The sequence below is a fragment of the Caloenas nicobarica genome, chromosome 2 (genome assembly GCF_036013445.1).
Source record: "Caloenas nicobarica isolate bCalNic1 chromosome 2, bCalNic1.hap1, whole genome shotgun sequence".
Taxonomy (NCBI): domain Eukaryota; kingdom Metazoa; phylum Chordata; class Aves; order Columbiformes; family Columbidae; genus Caloenas; species Caloenas nicobarica.
In genome coordinates, this window is record NC_088246.1 from 86,156,344 (window position 1) to 86,182,315 (window position 25,972).

The window sequence follows — 25,972 nt, forward strand, 5'->3', positions numbered from 1 at the left end:
TTTTTTTTCTGGTTGGGTCTCTGGTATTATAAATGCCAACATTTTGGAAAGTCTCACTTTTTAGGCTTGTCTTTTTAAATAGCAATGACATACTTCTGGATAGTTTCACATAGGCTTATTGGAGGAATCTGAGGTTGTTCTCAAGAAGGCTGCAGTTATGTATGTGCTAACAAGTAGGACTTTGGCATTTGTTAGTGCTGTTCTGTTGGTGGCAATATTATTGAAGTAAAAATTGCCCTTTTTAGTTTTACTGACACTAAAATTCCTACTTTTTCTTGTCATGTGATCGTCTTTTTCCCTAATTTTGTTCCAGATGCTGGATCAGAGTACCTAGTAATCAGCAGTGGTTCTTTTTCTCCAGAAGAGTTGCTCTTCAGGAAACACCTGGATTTTTATCGGATCTTTGTAATTGTTAGGGAGAAATTTCAAGAGATCTTTGTCATGTGGCAACACCTTTACCTGAGACTGCTGGAGGCAGCCTGTGCTTGGGACCATTGGGAAGTCCACTCTTCACGTCTTCACTGTGGAAGGGTCTGAGGCCACCTGGAAGCTAGGATGATCCTTGTCTGTGCTTTAAAAAAGAAAAGGCTGTGTCAATAAGCTCAAAGCTATGGTGCTGCTGCTTTTGTGCGTGTGCATATTTATTTAGCTTGCTTATAGTTTATTGTACTCCAGCTGCAATGCTGGGTGCTGTTGCTTCCTTTCCCTATTACCAACAAAGAGGAGAGGGATAGAGGTAAATAATACCTTGTAGTCTTCACCGGTGCAGATCTAAATACTATATTTGTGCCTTCTTTTTATATTAACCTGTTGTTCTTTGCTAATGCTGATGTTATCTAACATTCTCGTATATTGCACCTACTTTTTCCCATTTCTTAAATGCAAGTAAATGATTTGGTGCAGCTGGAGGAAAAATACACTGAGTTGCTTCAGATTATGTAAAAGCAAAAAAATCCCATTGGTTTGTATGTCTGCTCCCTCTTTCTGACTTATGTATAATACGTGGAATTAACTGAAACAGTAAACAAAAAAATTGCTATGTGTTTATTTTTTCAATGAGTGGGGAATTTTGTTGACAGCTCAAAAGTCATACAGAGTAAAACTAACAAAAACATCTGAATAGCTGAAAGCTTGAATTCCCTGCTGGAAAGGTGGTTTGTTGAGGAGAAAAAATAAGTTCAGAAGTGGTAACCATTAGTGGCTATAAATAGAGTTACTCATTTAGGCTCTTGGATGGATAAAAGAGAGGTTGTTCCAGTTCTTCATCTTTACCGTGTAGTGAAAAGTAAGGTATGTCATGCCCTGCCATTTTTTAGATATCTTTAAAAATAGCTGCACTTATGCTGTTTTCTGCTCAAAGAAACATCTTCAAGTATACTTGCATAAATGGCAAAAGCTATTTGGCCCCAGTCTGAAATAAATACATGAATTTGTGAATAATTTCACTCTTAATAAGTTGTATCCCCTGCAGGGCAGTGTCACTGTTCTGTCAGTACATTTACAGTTTTGATAAAACAGTGAATTTTGTTCTAAACCAATATTTGTAATCATGTCAGCAGTATGGAGACAGTAACTACTCCTACATTTATACAGTCCTAAAATTACATTTGGCACTTTGAAGGCAACCACGAAGCTGATGTGGCCTCCAGTGAAAATGGGTTTGGCACCCCTGGTGTAGGGATTAGCTAATGTGTACCTATTGGGTCAGCAGGTCTTGTCTTTTGGAAAATAAAACCTGTTTTGTGACCTTGTGAAGGAGTAAGCTGATTTTCTTCCCTGAGGTCACCTGCTGTTGTGTTGAGGAGGATGCCACAGACCAGCCTGAAGTAGCTGAGACTCCCCGGGGACCCTGGAAGAGCCCTGAAGACCCCAGGGGCTCCCCATGGGGTTTGGGAGCATCTCGGGAGGGGAGGCAGCTTTTCCTGGTCTCCAGGTATTGGGATTAACCTTTTTCCAGAGGGGTACCTCGTGCAGTCTGTGTCGTTGGGTTTCTTGTGCTGCATATGGTGCTGATCCCACAAATTACATTTTTAGTTTGAAGTCTGTGTTTAAAGCAGTGGCTACCTTTTACACTTGGCTGTGTGTTTCAGCCTGAGTAAGTGAGGAACCTGGGGGCTCACATGAACAGCTAAATAATAATTAACTTTGACTTCACTGGTGCATAACTGGGATGTGCATCTTCAGACCTAGATTTCTTCTGCCTTAGCGTTGACTGACCAAGCACTGACACTTGTGTCCTCTTTCCCCTTTAATGCCAGTGTGTGGACATGTTGCACTTCTCAGGCTCCTTTTTGGAAAGTAGTAATAAAGATGCAATGAGCTTGGGTTCATCCTGAGCCAGAAGAAGTTTGGTTTTAGTGTCCTACACGCTGTGGCTCGGTACGGTGCATTTTTGCAGAGCAGGTCTCCGGCGGCCGAGAGCCCTGTTACAAAGGTCTCTTCAGAGCAGCGGGTAGCAGAGGTGAGCAGGCCCGTCCCCGTGGTGAGCTTTGCTTCTCTTATCAGCAGACGTTGGCACTTTCCAAACAAGCGGCTGCGATAGCAGCTTCTGGCTGGGCAGGAGGGGGAAGTCGTTGGAGAAGGAAAAGCATGGGGTGGGTAGGTTTAAAGGCACAGGAGTGTTTTAGGGTTCGGTGAACTATGGCTAAGCAATGTGATCGTGGCTAAAGGTAATGAACCAAAACAAGCAGTGAGAGAAAGTGTTGAGGCTTGGGTTTTTAAAGTTTGATACCATGACTTGCATAATACCATAGAATCACAGAATACCAGGTTGAAAAGGACAACAAGGATCATCTGGTCCCACCTTTCTTGGGAAAAGCACAGTCAAAACAAGATGGCCCGGCACCCTGTCCTGTTGAATCTTAAAAGTGTCCAATGCTGGGGAATCCACCACTTCCCTTGGGAGATTATGCCAATGGTTAATTGTTCTCAGTGTGAAAAATTTCCCTCTTGTGCCCAATTGGAATCTCCCCAGGAGTAACTTGTACCTATTAGCCCTCATCTTTTCCATGTAGCTCCTTGTAAAAAGAGAGTCTCTGTCTTCTTTGTAGCCACCCTTTAAATAGTGGAAATGGTGATGAAGTTTCCCCTAAGCCAGGATTGTCAAACTGATTTTCACCGGGGGCCACATCAACCTCGCGGTTGCCTTCAAAGGGCCAAACGTAATTTTAGGGCTGGATAAATGTAACTACTCGTACATTTATCCAATCCTAAAATTACATTTGGTCCTTTGAAGGCAACCTCGGTGAAAATTAGTTTGACACCCCTGCCCCAAGCCTTCTTTTCTCAGTATTGGGAGACATGGAGATTTAGCTCCTGGTGGGTGTTGCTCTGCTTAAAATAAGTAAAGAGATCTTGATTCAGCAAGGCTGGTAATCCCAGGGTGAGTGTGGGACACCTGAATTAAAGAAGAGTTGTAATGTATGTTCCAAAATCCTTTGTGGTTTTGGCTTCTAGCTGGGTACAAGTCACTTGGCTTCCTACACGTCATAGTCCAAGCTTGCCATGGGACAGTTAATTAACATTTTGGGAAATATATCCCTGACCATGGTGGTGGGGGTGAACTAGATGATCTTTAAAGGTCCCTTCCAACCCAGACCAGTGTGACTCAGTGAATACTATCCCTGTTGGGACTCAGGAAGCCCCCAAAACTCCACTTAACTAGTCAAAATGACTAATATCCAGTAGATAATTACAGCTGATCTTGTTGCAAATTGAGTAGTAGCGACCATGGTTCAAGCTTCCCCAAAGCTAACTCTCGCACTTAGGGTTGTGCCCATCTGCATGGCTGCTGTCGCTCCCCGGTGGGGAACAGCCCTTTGCTCAGGAGCGCTGGGGTGGCCTCTGCAGCCGTGTCCGAGCTGCCGGGGACAAGGGCAGGAATCTCTGCCATAATCGGGTCTCTGTGCTCTCCGCACAGATGTGGCTTTGTTAACAAGAGACTTGTCCGACTTAGTAGCGGTTTTTAATCCGTCTCGGCATCATTGTTACATTGATTTGTACATTGACTGTGGAGCTGCTTTTATTGCAGATGTTTTCCTGGAACGCTAGAAATGAGGGGGTTTTTTAATTCCTAATTTTTTTTTTTTTTTTTTTTTTTTTTTTTTTTTATGACGCCATCAAGCCAACTCCTTACAGATGCAGCGCATGGCATGTGTTGAGGGAGGAACATCTACTACTGGTGACCTTTGTAGGGGAGATGTTCAGAATTGACTCTGAAGTTGCATTGGAGATTTTTTTTGGCTTTTTAGGAAGCTGTTGTTAAGAGACAGCTGGGTTTGGGAGGGTGCAAATGTTGCTAGCATATTAGCCCACAGAATTCTGAATTTCAGTGATGCTTCCTTGAATGTAGCAGAAAGGAAGCAGAGCAGTGTATGAAGTCAGGAGTGAAGAAGAGGGTGTCTGGTAGTTCCTAACTCTGCTGAAGAAATTGAATTTCATTAGGACTGGATAGGGGTAATTCCATGCCAGGCTGTGTCCTTTAGGCACCAGGTGGTATAGTGAGAGCTCCTGTTAGGAAAAAATAAAAAAGGCTCAAGTTGGAGGCAGGGTGTAGAAAATAGACTTGAAGAAGAATTGGACATTGTGCTCTCCTTGAAACGAGCAGGAAGAAGCCGTGTATGACATTATTGTCTAAAGTAAAGTATTAAGTGAGTTTTCCAGGGCAAGTAATGTTCAACACCTGTGGCACAGCACCATCCGTGTTATTCACTCAGGTACCTCAGGAGCCATGACTGTGGATGTGGGTGTGCGCTGGGTGATTCACAACCAGCCCCAGCTCGCTCTTAAATATTTGAGAATCAACTTGCTGGATAAAATTTCTGCTGGAAAATCCTTCTTGCAACAGAAGGACCATTGAATGTAATCCAATATTTTATTTCTGTAAATGTGTCCATAAGCTATTTTTAGATAAAAAACCTGATGTATACGATTTTACCTGAGGGAGAGACTTGTACAGCATATGGGGTTACGGAAAAGACAAACCAAAACACAACTCCTTGCAAGTTGTCTGAAGTTGTATATTACTTCTGGAAGTCGTGTATGTTTGAGGTGGTCTTAATGTGGTCTTGAGGGATTAAAATGAAGCATATGATCCTTGTGGTCCCTTCCAACCTGGTATTATATGATTCTGTGTGTCTCTGCATGCTTCCAGGTATGGGCCTAGATTTTGTAGTTGTCCTGTACAAACAGGGTCTTGCTTATGTGAATGTGAGGTGGGGATTGACGTCCTAGGAGAAGAAAGCATCGTAAAAGCATGTGCATATCTGAAAATATACACAGAAGTTCTGACACTCATTTGCACATAAACAATCATATTTTTGGCTATCTGAAGATGGAAAGGGACTGAAAACGTGACTGAAACAATGTTGCATGGGTGCTCTCTGCAAAAGATCTCAGTGTGGTGATAAAAGACGTTGCCAGAGTTTAGCTGTGCTCGTCCTATGCGTCAGCAGCTAGAATTATGATGAAAATATAGTCGCTTGTTCAAAACAAAGACAAGTTGATACTTGAAACAACAGGGAAGTTGTTGGAAGACTGGCCCATGGGCAAGAGGGAAGGTGATGTCATGTGAACGCTGTCATGGGGTTTGGATGATTTATATGGCATCATTGCATCTGCCAAGGACCTCTAGCCCTCAACAAGTAGTTCAGTCTGCTTTTTCCTTGGTTCTCTAGTTGCAAAATACTACAGGATTTTCCATTTCCAACATTTTCTCTCTTTTCCTGGATAATGAGCTACGGTGCGTAAGGCTCTTTCCCTCCCCACGTCCTTGCACTGATGCAAATAAAACCAGATCTACTGCTCGTGCTAGGCAAGGGGCCAAGTTCTGGTTGGCTTCCTTGCTAAAGAAGCAAGCACATAGTCCTTGTAGTTTGTAGCATTTTCCGCTGCACATACGAAAGTAGTTCCTCCCTGTTCCTCCCTGCAGAATGAAGTATTTTATATTCTGCATATGGAGTTAAAGGTAGTATGTGCAGTAAGCAGAAAGTTATTGTTCCTCTTTGAGGTTATTTATGACTTCTCTGAAAAGAAAACTGGTTGCATTTAAGGCCAGGTCTTTTTGCCCAGGCAAGTCAAAGCTTGGAAGAAGCTAATATGAACCTGGCAGCGGCTACCACAACACTTATTTGCAGTAAAGCTTAAGTGGCTTTTTATGATTCCTAGTGTGCCAGCATTAAAGAGTGCTGCAGGGACACCAGCTTCAGCAGAACTGTTGTGTGGGCTTGGGTTTTCTGGTTATCATGAGCAAGATGCTTCTCAGATGTTCTGCTGCTCCAAGATTAATGATAACAGGCTGTTTTCTTGACTTTTGAAGAGTAAAAATACCATTTTAGCTAAAGCACTTTGAATAATTAGTAACACACTTAAAAAACATTAATCTTTTTTTGAAATTACACTTCTAAGAGTAATTCAGTAGGGACAGGTCCCCCTGCAGGTGACTAAGTTTAAGCATTTTTCCTAAAGCAGGCCCAGGCTGAAGAAGCACTCATTCAGTTTCGGGCATGCGTCATGTTCACATCAGCTGAAATGAAGCGCGTGCTCTTTCAGGCTAAGGAGACTTTCCTGAATTCTCTTCTGTTCTACAGTAATTTGCCCATATAATGCTTCTCTTTGCACAGTTCCATGCTTCAGCATTTGTGGAAAAGTTGGTTTTCAACAGTGCTCAGGTCATTTCATTTTACCAAAGAGTTATTTAAAATTAAAAAAAGCATACCACCCAAACCCAACAAGTAGCTGTTCTGTTGACTCACAGTGTAGTAATATGAGGAGTGACTTTATTACTAATACGAAAAGTAGTAAAAGATACTGGCTGTGTTTAGGCAAAGAAAGACACTTATATTTGTCTTAAGCTTGCGTTCTCTAGTGCCATAAAAATCTGATTATGAGTAAGTAAGATTAAATATGTTTTAATAGCACTATGTCAAGTAGTCATGGAAAATTCCCGCTCTGTACTTTTGCAGGCATTTGAATACTATGAAGTCCATTTGTTTATTTATTTTCTTTTTCTTTAGGGTTCTTTTTATTAATTATTTAAGTAGAAGCACCTCTCTGGGCAGGGACGAATCGGTAATACCGCATTTTGAGTGCTACACTTGCATTTTAATTTAGGCACCCTTCTAATTCGACTTGAACTTGCTGTGCAGTCACTTGTTAATGCGACGTCCTTGTGATGGCGAGCCTGTGAAGTCCTCCCGGGTTCACAGACTGGGGAGCTGCACCTCGCTGTGGGAAGCAGATGTTTATGGAATTGTCTGGGCTGACGTTTACAAAAGAGTTGGTTGACTTACTTAATTACCAAGTAAAACAAATTGCCTTTTAAAGATTTGTGCTCCTGAGTAGGCAGACTTTCAGAGGCAGCTGAGAGAAGAATCACAGTTCCCTGGGCTTTAGGGTCAACAAGGGTTGCTGGTGAAATCTTGCTGTCTAGTGTGTTGACATGTAGCTTCCAGCATGCCTTTGGGAGTGAGGGGAGCTGGGCCACGCAGAGCGGAGATGTGTATGTCTACTGGAGCAGTTTCTTTACAGGAGAAAAGCATGCTTTTGTCAAACTTGAAGCTGGTGCTTGCTCTATGTATGTTACCTGTTTTCCGACAGAGGTATCTGTTTATCTATGTATAGCTTGTGGTATTGGATAGTGTGTTTTGAAACACGCGGACTTCTTGAAGAGGAGATGGCCAGAGTGGAAAGAGGTGCCTGCACCTGCATAGGCTCTTGCCAGCAGCACAACCTCCTACCTGTTGGTACATCCCAAGATCTCCACAAAGATACGTGTGCTTCACACACAAATACCTTTCACACCTTCTACGTCTCCACTGTCATTTCATTGTGTTCACCAGCCTTAAAGTCTGCTGGGTTTCACTTGTGAGTAGCTCTCTCTCAAAGCAGCTCTGTTCTTGCTGTGTCTGTCTCTGGTCTTGTATCTTTTTTTCTAATCTGGAGTAGCATGGCTCTCCACAGCTGGCACTTGGTGAGCGCTTCCAAGCTGGGGCAGATGTGGCTGCTAGTGACAGCTGGCAGGCCTTTTCGTGAAGGAAGCGGGATCTCTCCCCTGGATTTATACTAGAAAAGTTGAATTTAGCATCTTGGCCAGAGTACGTCATGTAACAAAGGCTGCAATCTGGTTTCAGACCTGATCCTGAAGAAGTGAGGGGGAAAAAAAAAAATCTCCTCCTCTGCTGCAGTGATGCTCCGCTTCTTGCTTGAGTTTAATCCACCTGGCTAATGGGAAGAGCCTGGGTGCAAGGTCTTCCTGCCTTTATATATAAATGGTGCACCTCTGGGAAATTACAGTGCATAGTCAAAATTGCTTGGCTGAGAAGGTCCTTTGCCTGCTGAGATGAATGCAGCTGTTCAGCCCTGGTTTTATTATGCTTTTGCACACTGGATGTAGTAAACTAGAAGAGAGTCTCAGCCTAGATGCATTTTCTTGTACTCCTCATTTATCTCTGGGGTACATGCCTGTTTGTCAGGTATTAATGCTTTAAATCACTTCTGTTTGGTGAAGCTCTTCTAATTGCTCTGTGGTTTAGTTTTGGATTAAATCTTCTATCAACCTGCAGTACAGTAAAACATGTATGCTTTAAAAAACAAACAAACAAAAAACCAGGAGGAACTGCTTTGTGTTTCTGCTTTTTCTGCTCCTACGTTGAGGTAGTCATTTTTCCTGTTAACAATTACCAGCTCATGTAAACATGCACTGAAGAAAGCAAAAGAAAACAAAATAATAAATCAGCGCCAGAGTGATGTAGGACATGTTCATCCCTGTCATGAAAACCAGCACGAAGAATGGGAGCGTGTCAGGTCTCTGGGTGTGCCTGCAAGTGAGGACATGTGCCACAGCTTTTTGTTGGAAGAGGTGGAGTGCAGATTTTAAGCTTCTTTAGAAAGATGCTACAAGCCATGAGGAAAGGTGTGGTGTTGTACATCCTAGGGACCTGTGAGCTGCTTTTTGTGACCTGCCTGGGGGATTCCTCTGTAGAGGCGAGATAGGAAGCAGTATAGAATTTCAGGGTTCAGTCCAGCATATGGCGTGAAAGTATTGATGACAAGAGGAGAGAAGGGTTGCTGGTCTACATACCTGCTCTGTTTCTGGGTTTTCTACTAAGGGTATTCCCTTCTGGCAGTTTACTGGGGAATGAATTTAAAGAGAGTAAATTTGTATTATATGTAATGTCTATGAAAAAATCCTAGTAAAAGAAAAAATGACTTGCTATAGTGACTCAGGTGACTTGCCCTGTAGATGTTTCATTTTATAGTTGCACGCTTGCAGATAAATCAAAACATGTATGCTAATATGATTAGCATTACTGGAAGGAAATGTATCTGGTCAGGGGAAGAAGTGGACTAAGCAGAAGCAGGAGATTGCTTTTCAGGGGGTTGTGACCTTGAGGGGCTGAATATAATGCCTGCAGTGTTTCAGGCTGCCTTTTTACCTTGCGACTGCTGCATACCATTGGTATTCATCAGCAGCGACGGGGGGCTCTGCAGCGGGAAGCTTTGCAAAGCATCACCTTGTACCCAAGAGAAGTTTAAACTTTAAAGTACAAAATGGTTCGAAGCGTGTGCAGGAAATGCTGCCTTTTATCTGAAATATAAGCTTCATTGCTAAATTTGCCCTCAGTATCAGTTCCCAACTCGCTTTTCTACTAGTTGCACCTTCTGTATGTATTCCAGCAGTGTAAAATGTGGCCCGTGCAGCCTCCTTTGGTGTCATGTAGCCTCTGGGAAAGCAGAGATTAGCCCTGATTGACAGTCTTCTGCTCGCACCATCCAGCAGCTGAGAGGCTCTGCTGGGATTAGGTTTCTCTTCCACTACTGCCACCTGATTTTCCTCATCCTTTGTGTTGGGGAAGTGAATTGGGTGTTTTCGCATACCTGTTGCAATTGATTTCTGTTTAAAACCATTTGATCACAGTTTGGGAAGTAACCCATGGGTAGCTATTTCATATTAGTGACACTTGGATGTTTGTTTCTGGGCTGGCAGATTAGATCCTGTTTATGAGTTATTTAAAAACCGAATTAATTTTGAATGGAATAATAAATTATTTAAAGTTATTAATTTATCCTCCACAGTTTCATACATTCTCTTCATATTTCAAGAAGACAGGGGGTCCTTTTACGTTGAAATACAACAGTGATCAAATCTTATGTGTTTAGATCTCAATTCACAGCTGAGTGTTAAATTTTGTTGGGAGTCTTTCCTGAGTTTCTGACCTGGGAGCAAGGAGAAGTTAATCATTGGAGAAAGAGGAGCTGGGAAGAACTGCTGCTGACAGCCAGTCCTGCTTGCTCCACACCCAGAAGTGTCCACCAGGGTCTTAGGGAGTGGTTCCCAGGCATCATGGACTATGGATGGGGGTAGGAAGGACAAGAGAAAACTAAGGCTTACAAAAGCAAAAGAAAGGACACCTCCTTAGGATTGTAGACAGGTGCAGTGATTTCTGAGGGTCCCGTTAATATCACTTTTTCAACTGCTGTGAAACCAAATTAATTCTAAAATAAATGGAAAAAGGAATAATTCTTTTTTTCTGTCAATGTAGACCTGTGGGCATCTTTACAGGTCTGCTAGGGAGTCTAACTGAGGGCCACTCTAAGACTCTTTTTCTTTTATTTTTTTTGTCTTTCTGAAAAGAATAATAAAAAAGTCTAGACACTGGCTGCTTCTTTAGTTGTTTACTTCTGTTGTGTTGGTTGAAGCTCCCATAACTCTCCAGCAAACATGCTTGCCCCTTTCTGTATAGTACAACCGTAATGCATGCTACTTAGTGGCTTGTGAGTGCTTTAACATGCTTCTAGGATTTAATTAACATACCGTTGCGTGCTTGCTTTTGTTTTTTAAGACATGCGTTTTGTTGCCGTACGCAAGGCAACGAACTTCTAAAGTCCAAGGGCAAAACGTGCTGGATATCACATGCCATAAAAAAATACTACTGTCCTTCTGAGTTATCCCCAGAGAAGGCAGAGATTTTGTGTGGTTGGGAGCGGGTGCCCTCCCTGCTGAAGGAGGGTACCTGCAATGAAGTTGGCTGTGTGTGGGGTGTCCGAAGAGCCAGGCTGAGCCCAGGCGATGCTCTCCGGGCACAGCAACGTGCCTCTGCATCCCCAGTGCTCCCCTGTGCACGAGCCCTCCGCCGCCAGTGTGTCTGCCTTGGGTACATGGGAACGAGCCGGTGCTCTGCCCTTTAATGATAAAGCGTGCCATTACTTTTTGCTTAATTGGTTGCGTTGTCATCAGGTGATCTCCAGACAGGCAATTTGGAGTTGCTTGGGGACAGTTGTGGTTTGCAGCCTACAAATTAATGTGGGGAGGTGCTAAAGCCAGCCTTGCAAATTAGGACTTCAGTGGCAGGATCTGCTTTTTCTGTGCTCTCCTGAAGTGCGGAACATGAGGAGGGAGAGCACAGATGGGTGCTGTGCTGTTTGCCACTTGTCAGGATGCCTGTGTTGCTCTGGTGAAAGATGATTCCATCTTCCAAACCTGCTTGTAAAAGCCAGGCACCACAGGAGGGCTTTGGACAGAGGGATGCCCTTGCACCCTGGGTTTTTAAGGACTTAAAGGGTTGATTAATTTTTATTTAATTAACTTTTAAGGATGATTGGGTCTTGGGTGTGAAGTAGCAGTTCCGCACCACCTCAGGTTGTTTTGTAACCTGTGTTGGACTCGTTCTGTGTGATGCTGCAATTCTGATAATGCCTTCCCAAGCTTCCCAAACCATCCTCAACGCTGCGGCTACCCAGATGCTGCAGCCACTTGGTGCAGGCCAGAAAACCACATTTTCCTGGTTAGGTGTAGACGTGGCAGGCTGGCGTGTGTTTATTCCTCATCCAGCTTCTCAGAGCTCCTGTTCCTGCCTTTGAGCTGTGGTGCGGTGCCTTGAGCCTGCCCTGAGGGACCACATGTGCGCGGGGCCAGCAGCTGAGCTGCGGGGACGTCTGGGCTGTTGGAGCTGGTGTGGCAAAGAGGTGCTTGTCCTGGATTCAGTATGTTGCCCCTGACTTATAACAGGGCACACAAACAGGGTCAAGTGATGGCGGTGATGCATGTTACTGGGTGAATTGCTGTGGCCCGTGGAAGCGGAGGGTCTGAGCTCCATCCGCTAAGCTCAGCACAGCCCAAACCTGTCAGCTGCTTGTGGTCCAAGTGTAACTGGGATTTGTTCCTTGACATGGGGTCAGAACGGCCATGTGTGCCTTCAGCAAGGCAAGGGTAAAACGGTTGTGGGAAATGCTACTGAACAGGTCCAACAGCACATCCTAATTTACCAGCTGTCCAGTGTTTTTCATCTATTTCTCCTGGTCTCTATATTCTGTTACACATTAACCAGAGCAAGTCCTTGTTCTACAGATGTTTACCCATATGCAGGGTCCTGTTGACATCCATAGGAAACGGTAGTTGGGCAAAGTTGGGAAGGGGTTCCTGTGTTTGTAGGGCAAACCCCATGTAGCTTCCCAAATGAGACTGATGAGAAAAAAAAAAAAAAAACAACAAATCTTGAGGCATGAACTAGCAATGTAAAGAAATAATTCAGTGCAATTACATACTTTAAATACTTGTGTTCCTGTGGTGAAATAATCATGGAGTGATTGTATTGTGAAAGCCTGCTGAATTGTCTATTGCGCGTTCAATATGTGGGAGTCCATAACACATAGGAGAAGAAGTTGTGACCTGATATATAAAATTCTCCTATTTTCAATAATCAACATTTCTATTAGTGAAATAAATAAAGGAAAGAACTGTAGGCTGAGTGGTCCATTATTCTCTTATCTCTCTCCTTTTCACACTTTCTTAGCCTTGGAATACCATTTTGCTAATTCTTATGGCACCAAAGCGTGAACTGTGTCTCTCCAAAATCCTGAGTTTTAATTTTAAGAAAATGGGGAGCTTGGAAGAAGAGAGGAAGAACAAAACAAACAAACAGAAAACCCCAAAACAAACACTTCTAAAGAATGTGGGCTGGGTGGGTTGGTTTGTTTTTTGTCTTAAGGCTCTGATGTTATAGTTGTTTTCTGCAACAATTAAGGCTGGAAATATTTTCCCTTCTCGCCCATCCCTACTCTAACCCAGGAAAATGACTTGTGTAAACTGATATTTTTAAGTTGCAGGGAGACATAAACAAAACAAAAAAAGCCCTCTAATATTGTCAGACCTGTGAAATTATAATGAAAATTGATGAAATGGAAGTGAAAGCTGAAGTGGAAGCTTTGATGCCAGTAACTTGCAAAGTAAAAGCTGTGGCATTATTCTTGGGACTGCATTTTGTCTTTTACCTTGGATTATCTGCTGCTCAATATGGATTATCTTTTTCACACAAGAATGCCAATTAGCTAAAGGTATGTTTTCCTGGAATTACCTGCTTGTTTGGCATGAGAGGGTAAAGAAAAAAAAAAGAAAAAAAAAAAAAAAAAGAAAAGAAGAACACTGAGCTTCGTAGGAACCAGGAACGGGCCTTACCTTGCTAAATTCAATTCTTCCTGTGTGCTTTCAGGTCCAGCACTGGCATTTTATCAATGAGGCTTCTTGACGCAAGAAGGCTTTGATAAATACCACCAGAATAAAACTGGATGGCTGGCTAAGAGCAGCCAATGGTAGAAAATGTATATTGATCAGAAGTATCATCTGCTTTGCAAATTCAAATCAGGCTGAGCCAGTGTAGTGTCCCTCTAAATAAGGCATATCTGTGCTTGTCTAGCACAGCTAGTATCTGTGGAAAAAGTAGCACTGTATAGTTGTTCTGTATTAGATTTTCTTCTAAAAAGTCAATGTCCAGATACTTTGTACAACGATATTAAGAACTGAACAGTTTCTTGAATGAGAAGAGGTTGCTAGCATAACTTCACACACGTGGATTTAGAAATCCTTCTCCACCTTGATGTGAGCTTATAAGCTTGTCATGTAGCATAAACAAAAAATAGCCAAGCTGGCAGGTTTTGGACTGGGGACTGCCAAGCACAGCTGAGTGTTGTGGATGAGCTACAGGCATTTTGGTGTGCTTTTCTCTTGTCCCCAAGTCAGTGACAGAGCTGCACAGCACTGTGAGAACTTACTAGATGATATGAAAAAAGCAAAAACAAGTGGTCATTCAAATTGACTTGTTTGGGCAGTCGTGCTGGGATAAATACTCTTGCTATGTTGCTGTAGGCTTTGGTGAATGGTTTTTAGAGTAGAGTCTTTCTTCCCCTGCTGCTTTTATGTGCACTGTCCATCCTCGGTTCTGTCTTTCTTAAAAACGTTAAAAAAATCTCAGCTCCCGTGGATGAAGAATTGGGATGTGCGCATATATACAGATCAGTTAAATTCAGTTGATTTTAAGGAAACAAAGTTTGGGGTTTCTTTTTTTTTTCTGGTTGGTCGTTTTGTTTGGGGCTCTTTTACATTTGTAGTCATGACTGTGACTAGTATAGAAATGTGGTTTTGGAAAAATACGAGTACTTGGCAAAACTGTGCTGTCATCAGAGACAGAACTGCAACTCCTATTGAAATCTGTGAAGGCAGAGTTAGGGCTTGTTTGGTTCTTAGGGCAAGTTTTAAGGTTTTTGCGAGGACATTGTACATGCCTCTTTAGGAATTCAAATAAGGGGAGAGAATTACATACTACTTTTTAGATGAGCATGAGTGTAATAGGCTGCTGCCCCAATAGAGACAGTGATGGAAAGGTGTACAGTGGCCCCAAGCTCTTTTCCCCTGTGTTCCTTACATGCCCTGCTGTAATCAGTAACTGCCTCCTCTTTCTTCTCCCCATCCACGTGTTGTCTTTTTGAATTACTTCTCTTCATTACTGAGTTTTAGCAGACTAAAATCCTCCCCTGCCCCCGTCGCAAGCTTAAGGTGTGGGGTTGGTGTTGCGTGCCAGGTGGGTCTGTGGTACCCACTGGTGGTGATGATGTACAGTGGGACCTGAAACTGCAGATCCGGTAAAAAGATGAAAGTTGCCATACACTCTTCCAGCTTCCTTCATTTCTCATTTTTGCATTTTTAATCACAGTCAGTTGCCAAGTAGTACTTCAAGCTTTAGTGCTAGAGTTAGGTTAGGTTATGGTTGGACCTGATGGTCCTGAGGATCTCTTCCAAAGAAAATGATTCTATGATTTTAAGTGCTGATTTTTAATTTTGGAACAAATGAGAAATGCCATTGACTTGACTGTGAAGAAACTGTTACTTTACCTAAACTTGCAGGCATGAGAAAGAGCTGTTGTCCCCTAGCAGCCCGTTGAACTTGACTGCAACTGATTATAGGCTTTCCAAATTCCTGTATTGTTGTGTTTTTCTAGCCATGGTGCCTTTGTATAGGTTGGGCAGTCTCAACAGCAAAAAAAGCTGTTTGGCAAAACTTGTAAAGAAACATAAAGGTAACACTTGAATCTTTCTCATGAAAGTCATAATTCAGACTGGAGCAATAACAGTCGCTCTCCTGAAAAGACCTGACGGCATCTCATTGTTAGATTTGCTTTTCAGGGTATGATAAAGCTGTTGTTTCCCAGCGATGTGGGAACCTTGTCATCGTTGGGAGTTGGCGACCGCATCTTCAGAGCTGTAGCAGAGAAGTGCAGTTGCTTTCTGGCTTTGGAGCAAGGTCTGTTAGCAATGTGTGTCTTCAGACTCAGCAGCAGAAGCCGGGGATGAGCATGCTCATCCATCCACCTGCATATATAGAGGGTAATTTCGGCGTGCTGTTTGTGTTGAGAATAATTGGAAGATAAAATGTTTTGGAATTTTTTTTTTTTAATTAAAAAAAAAGTCATGTTATATGAAGTGGCAGTCTTGTGAGAAGTACTGGTGCTTTCAAAGGGCCGGAGAAGGTACTAATTTATTCTGTTTCTCTCTCAAGTCACTAAGAGTAATAATATCTGTTTTAATCCAGTTTCTTGTTTCTAAAGCGTTGTGCCATCGTCAGCACTGCACTATCTCCAGTTACTGAAACAGAAGGAGATGAAGCCTGTTCAAGGTTAATCAGCAGCTGTTGCACAGACCTCAGGAGCAGGGGAGCTGGAGCTTTGATGTGGTGTGGGGGATGGACAGACAACAGAAACATCTCATTTTCAAGGAGATTTTGTTCTGCAGGAAACTAACCGCCCTAAACTGACCTTATATCCCATGGAAACTTCTTTGTGGCTTTGTTCTCCTTTAAAACAGTAAAGCAAAGTGGGATTGTCCAGGAGGCAGAACTAAATTTGTTGAGAGAAGGTGTTAGTGGTTTACTCCTGTGCTCTCTGAGGAAATTGTGATTAGTGCTGTGTTTTGAAAATGAGTTTTACCCCATTCAGCTGGATTAAGCGTGCGCCTAAATGTGAGCATGTAGTCAGTTCATGGAGTTGAGTTTAAGGTACCGAAATTTAGATTACATGCTCAAATGCCTTCCAAAGCCGTGCTTTCTCTCACCACATACCGAGACTTAGGGTTCAAATAGGCCTTCTCCGTACCTCCCTCCATTCCTCACCACCCCACCTTCTCCATATGAAAACTGCAGATTTTCTGACTGTTGGCAGAGAGGCTAGAAATGGCTGGACAGAAATGGGGCCCATTAGCGGCACTGTCTTGCTGTGGTTTCTAGAATATTAATTTATTTCCCTTTCATAGCCTGTGTGGTGGCAGCGTTCGCAGACTTTTGTAGTAGTTTTTGTATTTCAGCCACCGCTGTTGTGGAAGCCTTTTGTGGATGAGTGCAGGAAATCTGCACCGGGGGAGCCGGGCACTGCAAAGGAGGGGATCTAGAGCAGTACTCTGAATTACAGAGTAAATCATCGGACAAATGGCCAGTACTACTTGTTTGCTTCCGTGGACTTAGGCATGGAAGAACAAGTCATTTTCTGCATAAGAGGCTGAATGCTTCGTTTTTGGGTTGAAGTCGGTGAGGGATATCCACCTTCCAGTGAACTTCATGAGTTTGCCCCTGAGTAGCCTGGCCAGGCACGCACTTGGCATGTTAAGGGTTTTGGGTACCTAAACTGAAGTGTTTTCAGTGTTCCTAAGCTAACAAAGAAGCGAGAAGCAAAACTGTTCATTAATATGAAATCAGCAAAGTTGTATTTTGTTTGGATAGCTTCTTTTTTGCTGCGACCCTCCTTGTTGTGTGTGAATTAGTAAAGTGGAGAAATAAAGACAAATGTGGTTTTGGTTATCTTTTCCATTAAAAAGCTATGCCCAGCTTGACCTGGTTAATAACTTCTCTTCCTGTCTTTCAGACTTTATATTTGGAGCCAAGCTACTGTAGTGCATGAACAAAAGATTCTCTAAATACATATTGACTATTGTTCCTTTTGCTTTGCCAAGCCCTAGTAGTGAAATGCTTTTTGAATGCAGATGCAGCATAACCTACTTTCAATGCCCTTAATTTAAAGCAGTTTTAACTGTTATGACTCAACCGCATTGATGAGTCAACTGGATTTTACATTATAACATGGATGAGCAGCACTTTCACTTGGATGAGAACACAATATCTGCTTTTTTATATGGAGAGGTACATACTATATATATATATATATATATATATATATATAAAAATGTAATTAATGTGCAGACAGTTATTTTATTCAGCATACAACCTGTATGCACACAAAATTTAGCTTGTTAATTAGTTTTGCAATGAATGCTCCACAATTTTACTTAGTTGAGGTAAAGTTCTTAGTTAATTTTGTGATTCCAGTGTATGTGTCCAAAGGAAAGTAAAAAAAAAAAACATTTACCATATCCAAGAACAGAATACAGAGGAAAGCAAGTGGTAGTGTTTGCATTTTCAGCCGTAAAATCTGTGAGGTATAGGACTAGGGACTTCTCCAGGTGGTCTTGCAGCTGTGACATTTGCAAACCTATTTCCTTTCCCTTTTGCAGTCAGGAGAAATTTATTTGCTATGGAAATGATGGCATATGGCCCTGCTTCTGCAGATGCTATTCCAAGCATTTTTACAACCTCGCTTCACAGACATAAAAACCATAAGAGCTCCATGGCTTTGCTTTCCCCCTTATCACAGAGTTGCAGCACGTTAGATGGCTTGTCAGGGAGCTTTGGCATAGCCAAGTTACCAGGCTTCTCCCCCAAAAACAGGTCCAGATCAATATAATGTGCTGCCATGTGCGTTGAGTGCAGTCCTTCCTCAGGTGGCTCCCGTGAGACACAAGTCTTGTCCATAAATTAACTACTAGTGAGGATTTTGTTCTCGACACTGTCACTTGTGCATCATTAATGCATCACAGAGGGATTGCCATTTGTGAAGGCTTTTTTGGGTTTTTCCCTCCCCCAGAAGGGAAGGGCTTGCAGTGCACCCAGCCCATGGACAGATACTGTATTGTTGAGCTACCTTGCCAGGGAACACGTTGTATTTGCATTTCAGATGCCTCAGGCTTTGTGAACTGCATTGTTCCAGCCTCGCCTGAATAGCAGTTATTGACCCCTAACAATGTACATTTGTTTAAATCAAACCCTTTCATAATTGCTTTAAAAAGCTTATTTTAGGACTAGCCCAACCAAGGGAACGCTTCTGTGCAGGCCCCTTTCTTTCGCCTTCGTAGCCAGAAAAAAAAAATAGGATTAATTATTTAATTTCAAGATGGAAAACATTCTCCTCCTTGTGAGAGGCTATTCTGAATGCCGAGGTTTTGTCAAATTTTGTCGTGGCTTAATGTTTATAAGCTTTTCATTGCCCTTGAAAGCATGAACGTCATGTTACTTGAGCTTAGAGATTTTGGCAAATAATAAACCAGTGGAACAACAGGGGCTTGATTGTCCTGAAGCACTTGAAGAACTTGACTGCATTTTGACAACTAATTTTTTTTCTGTTTATGTGTGCAGTTAGATGGATCCAATGAATTGAGGAGGAGGAGGTAAACACTGACCGGTACAGGCACTTAATGCCCAGCAGCAGGCTGGTGAAGGCATTTCTCTGGGTGGTGGGGAGTCTGGGGCCAGATTCCCTTCGCTACTCAAGGTGACTGTAGTACATGCCTCCACCTGCTGAGCCATCGGGTCTCTAGAGCTTCACAGTGTCAGTAGTCACCATTATTAAATGCGTTACAATTTGTGAACAAAACTATGGTTATTTACTGTGAGGGGGAACCTTTGCTATGCCTTGCTTCTGAGGGCTTATAAGGTTGAGGCAGAAAAGTCCAGTGAAGTAAAAATTTCTTATGAGCTGAAGAACCTTGTAGTCCTTCTGTTATATGCCAGAATGATTCCACTAATAACAAGAAAATATTCGAACATGAAACAGCGATTGACAGATTGAATTGGGTTGTTTCACGGGCTGACAATTCTTTCTTCTGGTGTCCGATGAGTATTGCATCTCCTGAGGTTTCTATAGGTATTTCTCTTGGATGCATTAGACAAAGTGCTGCCAGCAGGTTGAGGGAGGTGATGCTTCCACTCTACTCTGTGCTATTGAGGCCATGCCTGGAGTGCTGTGTCCACTTCTGGGCTCCCCAGTACAGGAGGGTCATGGACATACTGGATAGAGTCCAATGAAGGACCACGAAGATGATGAAGGCACTGGAGCATCTCTCCTATGAGGAAAAGCTGAGAGTGCTGGGATTGTTCAGTCTGGAGAAGGCTCAAGGGGGATCTCATCAATAGGAAGGTGCAAAGAGGAGGAAGCCAGGCTCTTCTCAGTGGTGCCCAGTAACAGGACTGGAGACAGTGGGCACAAACTGAAACACAGGAGGTTCCCTCTGAACATCAGGAAAATGGTTTTCTACTGTGGAGGTGACTGAGCATTGGCACAGGCGGCCCAGAGAGGTTGTAGAGTCTTTCATCCTTGGAGATACTCAACAGCAATCTGGACACAGTCCTGGGCAGCCAGCTCTAGGTGACCCTGCTTGAGCAGAACGGTTGGACTAGATGCCCTCCAGAGGTCCCTTCCAACTGATACTTAAGGGACATGGGATATTTCTGTTTGCTGGCTCTGGTGGGGAGGTACCAGAGGTGGTCCAAGAGCAATGCCCTCACGTGAGCCTTCCTCCCGCTGGAAAGCACAGGGTGAGAGGGGCCCTGGGACCGGTCAGCGTGGGGGTGTTCGTGCTGCTCGAGAAGACTGCAAACAGGGCGGTGCCCTGGGATTTCTGGTGGCCAGAGTCCGATGCAGACCAGCGGGAGGACATCTTCCCACCGCTATCACTAAGTTCTGAATTAAATGTTCAAGCCCTCTCTGTTGCTTTTACCACTTCTGGGCAGTCGTCTCCCCGCTGTTTCCTGGTCCCCTACTACCCCCTGCCCACCTTGGTTTGCTAGTGCTTTCCTTTCTGCTCCCCTCTTCCCTCACCCTGTGCTTTTGAGTCGACATATCCTGCGTTCGAACGGTCTCAGACGTGCCTGAAACCTGGAAACCATCTGGCTTGAGGTTTCAGAGGTAAAAGGGCAAACAGCTCCACAGGCATTTGCAGCATTTAAAATGGAAAGCAGTTTGCCAAAAGATGGAGGGAAGAATTAATATAGCCAGGGCTGCTCTTACGTGGTCTTCTATGTGCAGCTGGGCTCTCGCCATTCAGAGAAACCAAGCAGCAAGGGTTTTCACATTCTTCATGAGCATTATTCTGGTTTTTGGTGCTGCTGTTCTCCCAACACAGAAACAAGAATAGTGTTTATTCATACAACTCGTAATGCGGCAGAACTCTGTGATGGACTTATGGGCCACTTAAGTATGTAACAGAACTAAAAATCTGTATTTGCCGTGATTGTTCATCAGGAACCTGCACGCTACTGACTTTAAAAAGGCTGTATGCCTGGTTTCTGTGTGTTGAGATTCAGGCAAAGACAATCTTAGGATGCTAGCATGCAAAATTAATTATTTGGTTTTTCTTTTTTTGGTGGTTTTTGGTGGTGTGTGGTTTTTTTTTTTTTTTGTGATTGCACACCCAAAGTCACATTCTTCCCGATTATCAAGGTATATCCCAACCCCTTTCTGTCACCCCGCTACCTTTTCTTCAGGAGGTAATTTGACTTTTCTGATGAAGAAAAAATAGTAATATACTTGTACTCTAAAAACCCCTCAAATACTGTATTTCTGGTATGGAGCCTGCCGTCTGTAGAGAACAGAAGTAGAGCTTGGGCTGCAGGTCAGACCATGGGGTGCTGCTGCTTAATGTCTTCATGCCAGCTGAAGCCATCTCGTACGCTGGAGCAACTTGAGTGGGTATCATTAGTGGCATGGCTTTGGCTGCAGCTGCCGCATCAGCTGTGGTTCCTCCTCCCACATCCTCCTCCCTTGCTCTCAGTGCTGGATATTTCTGTTTTCTCGACACCAGATCTACCTTTGAGGGTTGCAAATAGCCAGGTGAAAGCTAAAACAGTCTACACCTGCCATGTTTTACTGCACTGACTTAGGTGGCTTGCAGATAAGTGTCTCCATTGCCTCCTCAGCTCTAAAAAGCAAATGTCATTTCTTTGTCACCTTGCTTGCTAGTGGTTTTTTTTTTTCTTTTAATCCTCTGTGTTGTGCAGCCAAGAGAGGAGGAACACATAAAGGGCAAAGTGGTTTAGAAAAAAGGTGAAAGATGATAGGAGGGGAAGTGCTGTGAGTGCCTAACAGAGATGGAAAATAAACAGGTAGCAAGCCAGCCGGCTTTGAGGAGGATCTTCTAAACTGTGTCTGAGTTCAAACATCACTTTGTAATTTTACGTGAGGCACATGACTCAGAGAATTGGCTCCAGCTGCTCCTGCCAGCATTTAGGAACTTCTATTAAAAAAAAAAAAGGCACTTCAGTGTAGTTCTCTTGTGTTTACTGTTCCGGCAGAAACCAACAAATACTTGCTGAGAGATTACTTTATTTTATTGCTTCCACTTGCTTATTTGAATTTTGCTCTTGCTTGCTCTCCTTTTATAAGTACTTCAAAATAAAAATACTGAATGAAATTATTTTTTCAGTTTTCAGTTGTGCCATGTGTAACTCTGTTTTCTTTATTGTAGGGGTCTCGGGTCTGGCTGCGAGAAAATAATCAGCATTATCCCAGTACTGTTCATTCCTGTGCGGAAGGAGTTGTCGTATTCAGGACAGACTATGGTCAGGTATGGGCACTGCTCTGCTTTGTTTCCTCCTTTTTGCCACTGTGTGGAAAAGAAGCTGTTCTCCTTATGGAGAACGCATAGGGGAAAAGAAAAACCTAAGGTTTGTGACTAAAACATGAATTTTGCATGACCTGAATACTCAGCTTTGGTTTTAATAGCTCTTTCCTTTGCCCGTCTGGTCAGTTGCTATGATTGTGCCTGACAAAGCTGAAGCGATGCTGAGAGGTGTGAGAGCCTTATTCCACAAAGTTCAGTGGTTCTGTAGTTTACTGGTTGCAGTTGGGTTCTCCATGGTTGTAATCCCTTACAGTAACAAAAGAAGGGCTGCATGTGTCACTGGGGCATCACGGCAGTGGAGGGGCACTGATTCGCACCTCCCAGAACAAAACCAGGGCAACACATACAGTGCAGCTCCATCAGCTGGTGAAGGGGGCTGGTGTGGAGCTTGTTGTCCCCTCTCTTTTTTCTTAATTTAGTTTCCTTTTTAACCCCTCAAAGAAGGCAGAACTAGCCCATGACAGTTGCTGACAGCTTGGAAGTGCTCTGCTTTCTCACACACTTTTTATTTATCTATTTATTCTGCTCTCCATTAGGCCATGGTTTATCCAGACCTAGGTGCCAGCAGCTTCCCTGAAAAAATTTCAGTTTTAGGTTGAGTCACATATAAACAGTTATGCTCAGGCAGTCGTCAGCTTCCAAAGGACATTCCCTTTGACTTTTTGAGGATGTTTGTTCCCTCAGTTTTGCTTCCATTTCTTAGTTATTTGCACCAAATGAAGGTAGCTTCAGGTAGTGAACAAGACTGAGAAAAGCATGGTAGACTGGAAAACATGCTGCCTGTTCTTTCTGCCTTCACTTAGGGTCTTTCTGGGTAACCAGGGTGGTAAAGCATGTTTGAGAGCCAGGGAGCCCTTACTTTCCTTGCATGCCTTTCTCCAGGCAGGAAAGGAACTAGACAGAGTTGCAGAGTGGTTTTTGATGGGCAAGATGGAATCTACTTGAGGTTAAATTGCTACTGTCCTGGCAGCGAGGTATGAAAATGGGGGTGAAATAACCAGCGTTTGAGGCAGACAAAGCGGTGTCCTGCTCTTGCTGTTTGTTGCCTATGGGCTGCAGAAGGTTGCAAGCAGGTGAAATGAAACTGAGACAATGCCCAGTGATGACCTCTGACAGCTTGGTGATCACTCTGAGGAATGAGACAGGGGAAGCAAGGGGTGAGGTTACAGAAACCTGTAGTGATGATTTTTGGAGCGTGGCCTGGTATATGTATTCCTAGATGCTTTTGACAGCTGCTGTTCGTGTTCAAGTCTAATGACAAACTGATGAAAGTGTTGGGACCTTACCAAAGCATGGCAAAGAATGTTCTTCTTCTCTAATTCAGTAGCTTGTATTAAACTTTGCATTTCTTGCCTTTCCATTGAGCATTTTGCATGACTTCTCAAGATGTGATTGACGGGGCAGTGGGACTCTGAAGGTGTGTTTGCCAGAGTCATGCTCAGGTTTTACTTTTATGAGTTTGGACTTCAAGTCTTTGCCACTGTCAGTTTGCAGAGTAATGGAAAAATTATAGCCGGGTACATTACTTCTTGATTTCTTCTTTCTGTTCTATACTGAGTGGTGGAAATAAATTTGCCACAAAGCCCCATGGTGGCGTGTGGTTGTATGCTGAAGGAGTATTGGTTGTAGGGAATCCTACCCAATGCAAATACTCTTGTAAGAATATGCCATAACCTTTCAATGTTTCAACAAGTTGCATATCAGGTGTTGAATCCCTTCTCAATAATCACATGGTGATGTAATTGCTCTTCAAATATTATTGTATTACGTGAATGTTGCAGTTAAGCAGCCCATTTGTTAATTATCATTAAAGATCATCGTGATACTGCTTTCTGCTGTTGTCATCCTCTGTGTGAGATGGTTGTAAAAGGCTGAGTGGAAGATCTGAACATGTGATATGGTACACTAAAAAAAGAGAATTCACATTGTAGGTTTGGGTTTTTCTGAACAAATAGGTACAAAACAGTCTTAATTCTTCATGGGGGGAAAAACCCCAAAAATGTGGCACTGTACAGGGGGAGGTGAAAGCCTCATCAAGTACAATGAGGGGAAGAGTACATGAGGCCATGTTTCGTCACTCCGTCCCACGATAAAGGAGTGGGAGACGAAAGCTGTAACATCCCTCTCAGCACACTTTCATGGTGTTGAGCTGCAGCTGGCTCTGGAGGGCCTCTCAAGGGCCTCCTGCAGCCCGGTCTTCAAAGTGAAGGGTCTGCAGTGACTCCAGAAGCTGCAATGAGCAGACAATTCATATTGTAAATGTTTTTATAGGCACCTCTCAGATGCTTTCCAGAAGAGAAGATGCTGTACTCATTTGCTGGGGGGTGAGCGGCTGCGTGGGTTGGTTGGTTTGTTTTTCCTTCCATTACCGTGCACAGAAGTGGTGAAGGACTCTGTGACTAATGTTTTGGAAACATCATGTCTGTTAATATATATACAAAGTATGTCAGTTCAGTCTATGAATACTGGGACTGAAAAAAATAAGTTCTACTCTTTCCTTGTGTGTACAGACATATATATGTAAGATGGCATTACAGTTACTGCGTCTTTTTTCATGTTTAAGTGTATTTTTGCTACCTCTATTTTTAGGGTTAAAGTTATTTCTTCCTTAAGGATTTTATTTACAGTAAAGCAGACATTTCCTCATCGTCGCATTCTATAAATTTTTAATGAAGTTGTGTAAGCTTATAAAGCACTCAAGTGAGTGTTTAAATAAAATGCTAAAAGCCTTTCTGTCACTGTATGCTTTACTTGAAATTACTTACTTGTCTATGTTTGGTAGAGTATCAGTGGTTCTGTTGAGGAAAAAAAGCCTCATTCCAGTTTCTCTCCTTTTCTGAATAATGTGAACTTTATTTCAGATAAATGCTAACTTTTCCCCTTGCAGGAAAGAGGACTGCATTGTGCTCTTGACTTGTACAGATACACTTGAAACTGTCCCCACTGAAAGCATAGATAGCAAATACAAGAAGCTTGGGGAGGACTGAAATCTTTCAGAAGAGCTGTCTTGAGTTGCGTGGCATTACTTTTAATAACATCTTTCTTGTCTCCGAACAAGAACTCTCTGCTTTTTCTTCCATTTGTACATCCAATTATATTTAAAATTGTACAATCAGCATTCAGCATTCGCCTCCCTCCCCGCCCCTGTTTTTTTAATGTTGTTTGTGTAAGTAGCACTGTGTGTAAGCCTGTGAGTGTCAGGGACTTTCAGGACAGCACCTTGTAGACACACGTTTAATAATGCCCTTTCTCTTGCAATGGAAATTTTCTATAAACGTAAGACATAATACATTTGTGTGTGCATAGGCGAAATCTGCTCTGAAGAAACTCATTCAGGGACGAGTGAGAGTTGAACTCATTGCTGCAAACTGTCCAGAGTCTAACACTGAAATTTCAGCATACTTAATTGCATACCTGCTTAGCTGACTGAGAGGAACTTTTAAATCAAACATGTTATAAATAGAAGCAGCTGAGCAGTAATATCCAAAAAATGTAGGCTCTTTAAAAACAGATGTCCCATTTCACCAGTAAAGACTTTGTCAGTTAAACCAGCTTTCTGTGAACTTTCTTTACAAAGAAGTCCTTCACGGCATGGTGTTATGTCAGCAAACAGAGTGCTGCTCAGTATCCATAGCTTCACATCAGAGGCACCTGTAAATGGTTTGGTCAGCAACAAAAGTATTTTTTCCTGTATGTTTAGCTTAATGTGGTTCTTCTGGGGCATTTCTGTATCTCAAGAATGGGAAGGCTACAGATGTTCCTTGTTAAACACAGCTCAAGTATGTTTTCCATGGAGGTTTTCACCTATTCCCCCCCGCCTTCTGGTTTGAGGGCTAGGAGAGTTTCTCATCGTGACCTTGTTCAGAAAAGTTAGACCTGGGCTTTGTTTGAGGTTTGGGGTTTGTTTTTTCTTTCTTTGCTTGG

General features: G+C 42.9%; 1 protein-coding gene across 1 annotated transcript in view; it reads left to right on the forward strand.

Moving 5' to 3' along the window:
• MYO10 (myosin X) overlaps positions 1–25,972 on the forward strand; it is a 159,504-nt gene that overhangs the window by 11,400 nt on the left and 122,132 nt on the right. The window contains exon 2 of the mRNA XM_065627669.1: positions 21,893–21,991. Within this exon, the coding sequence (XP_065483741.1) occupies positions 21,893–21,991 (99 nt within the window). The remainder of the gene's footprint in view (positions 1–21,892; positions 21,992–25,972) is intronic.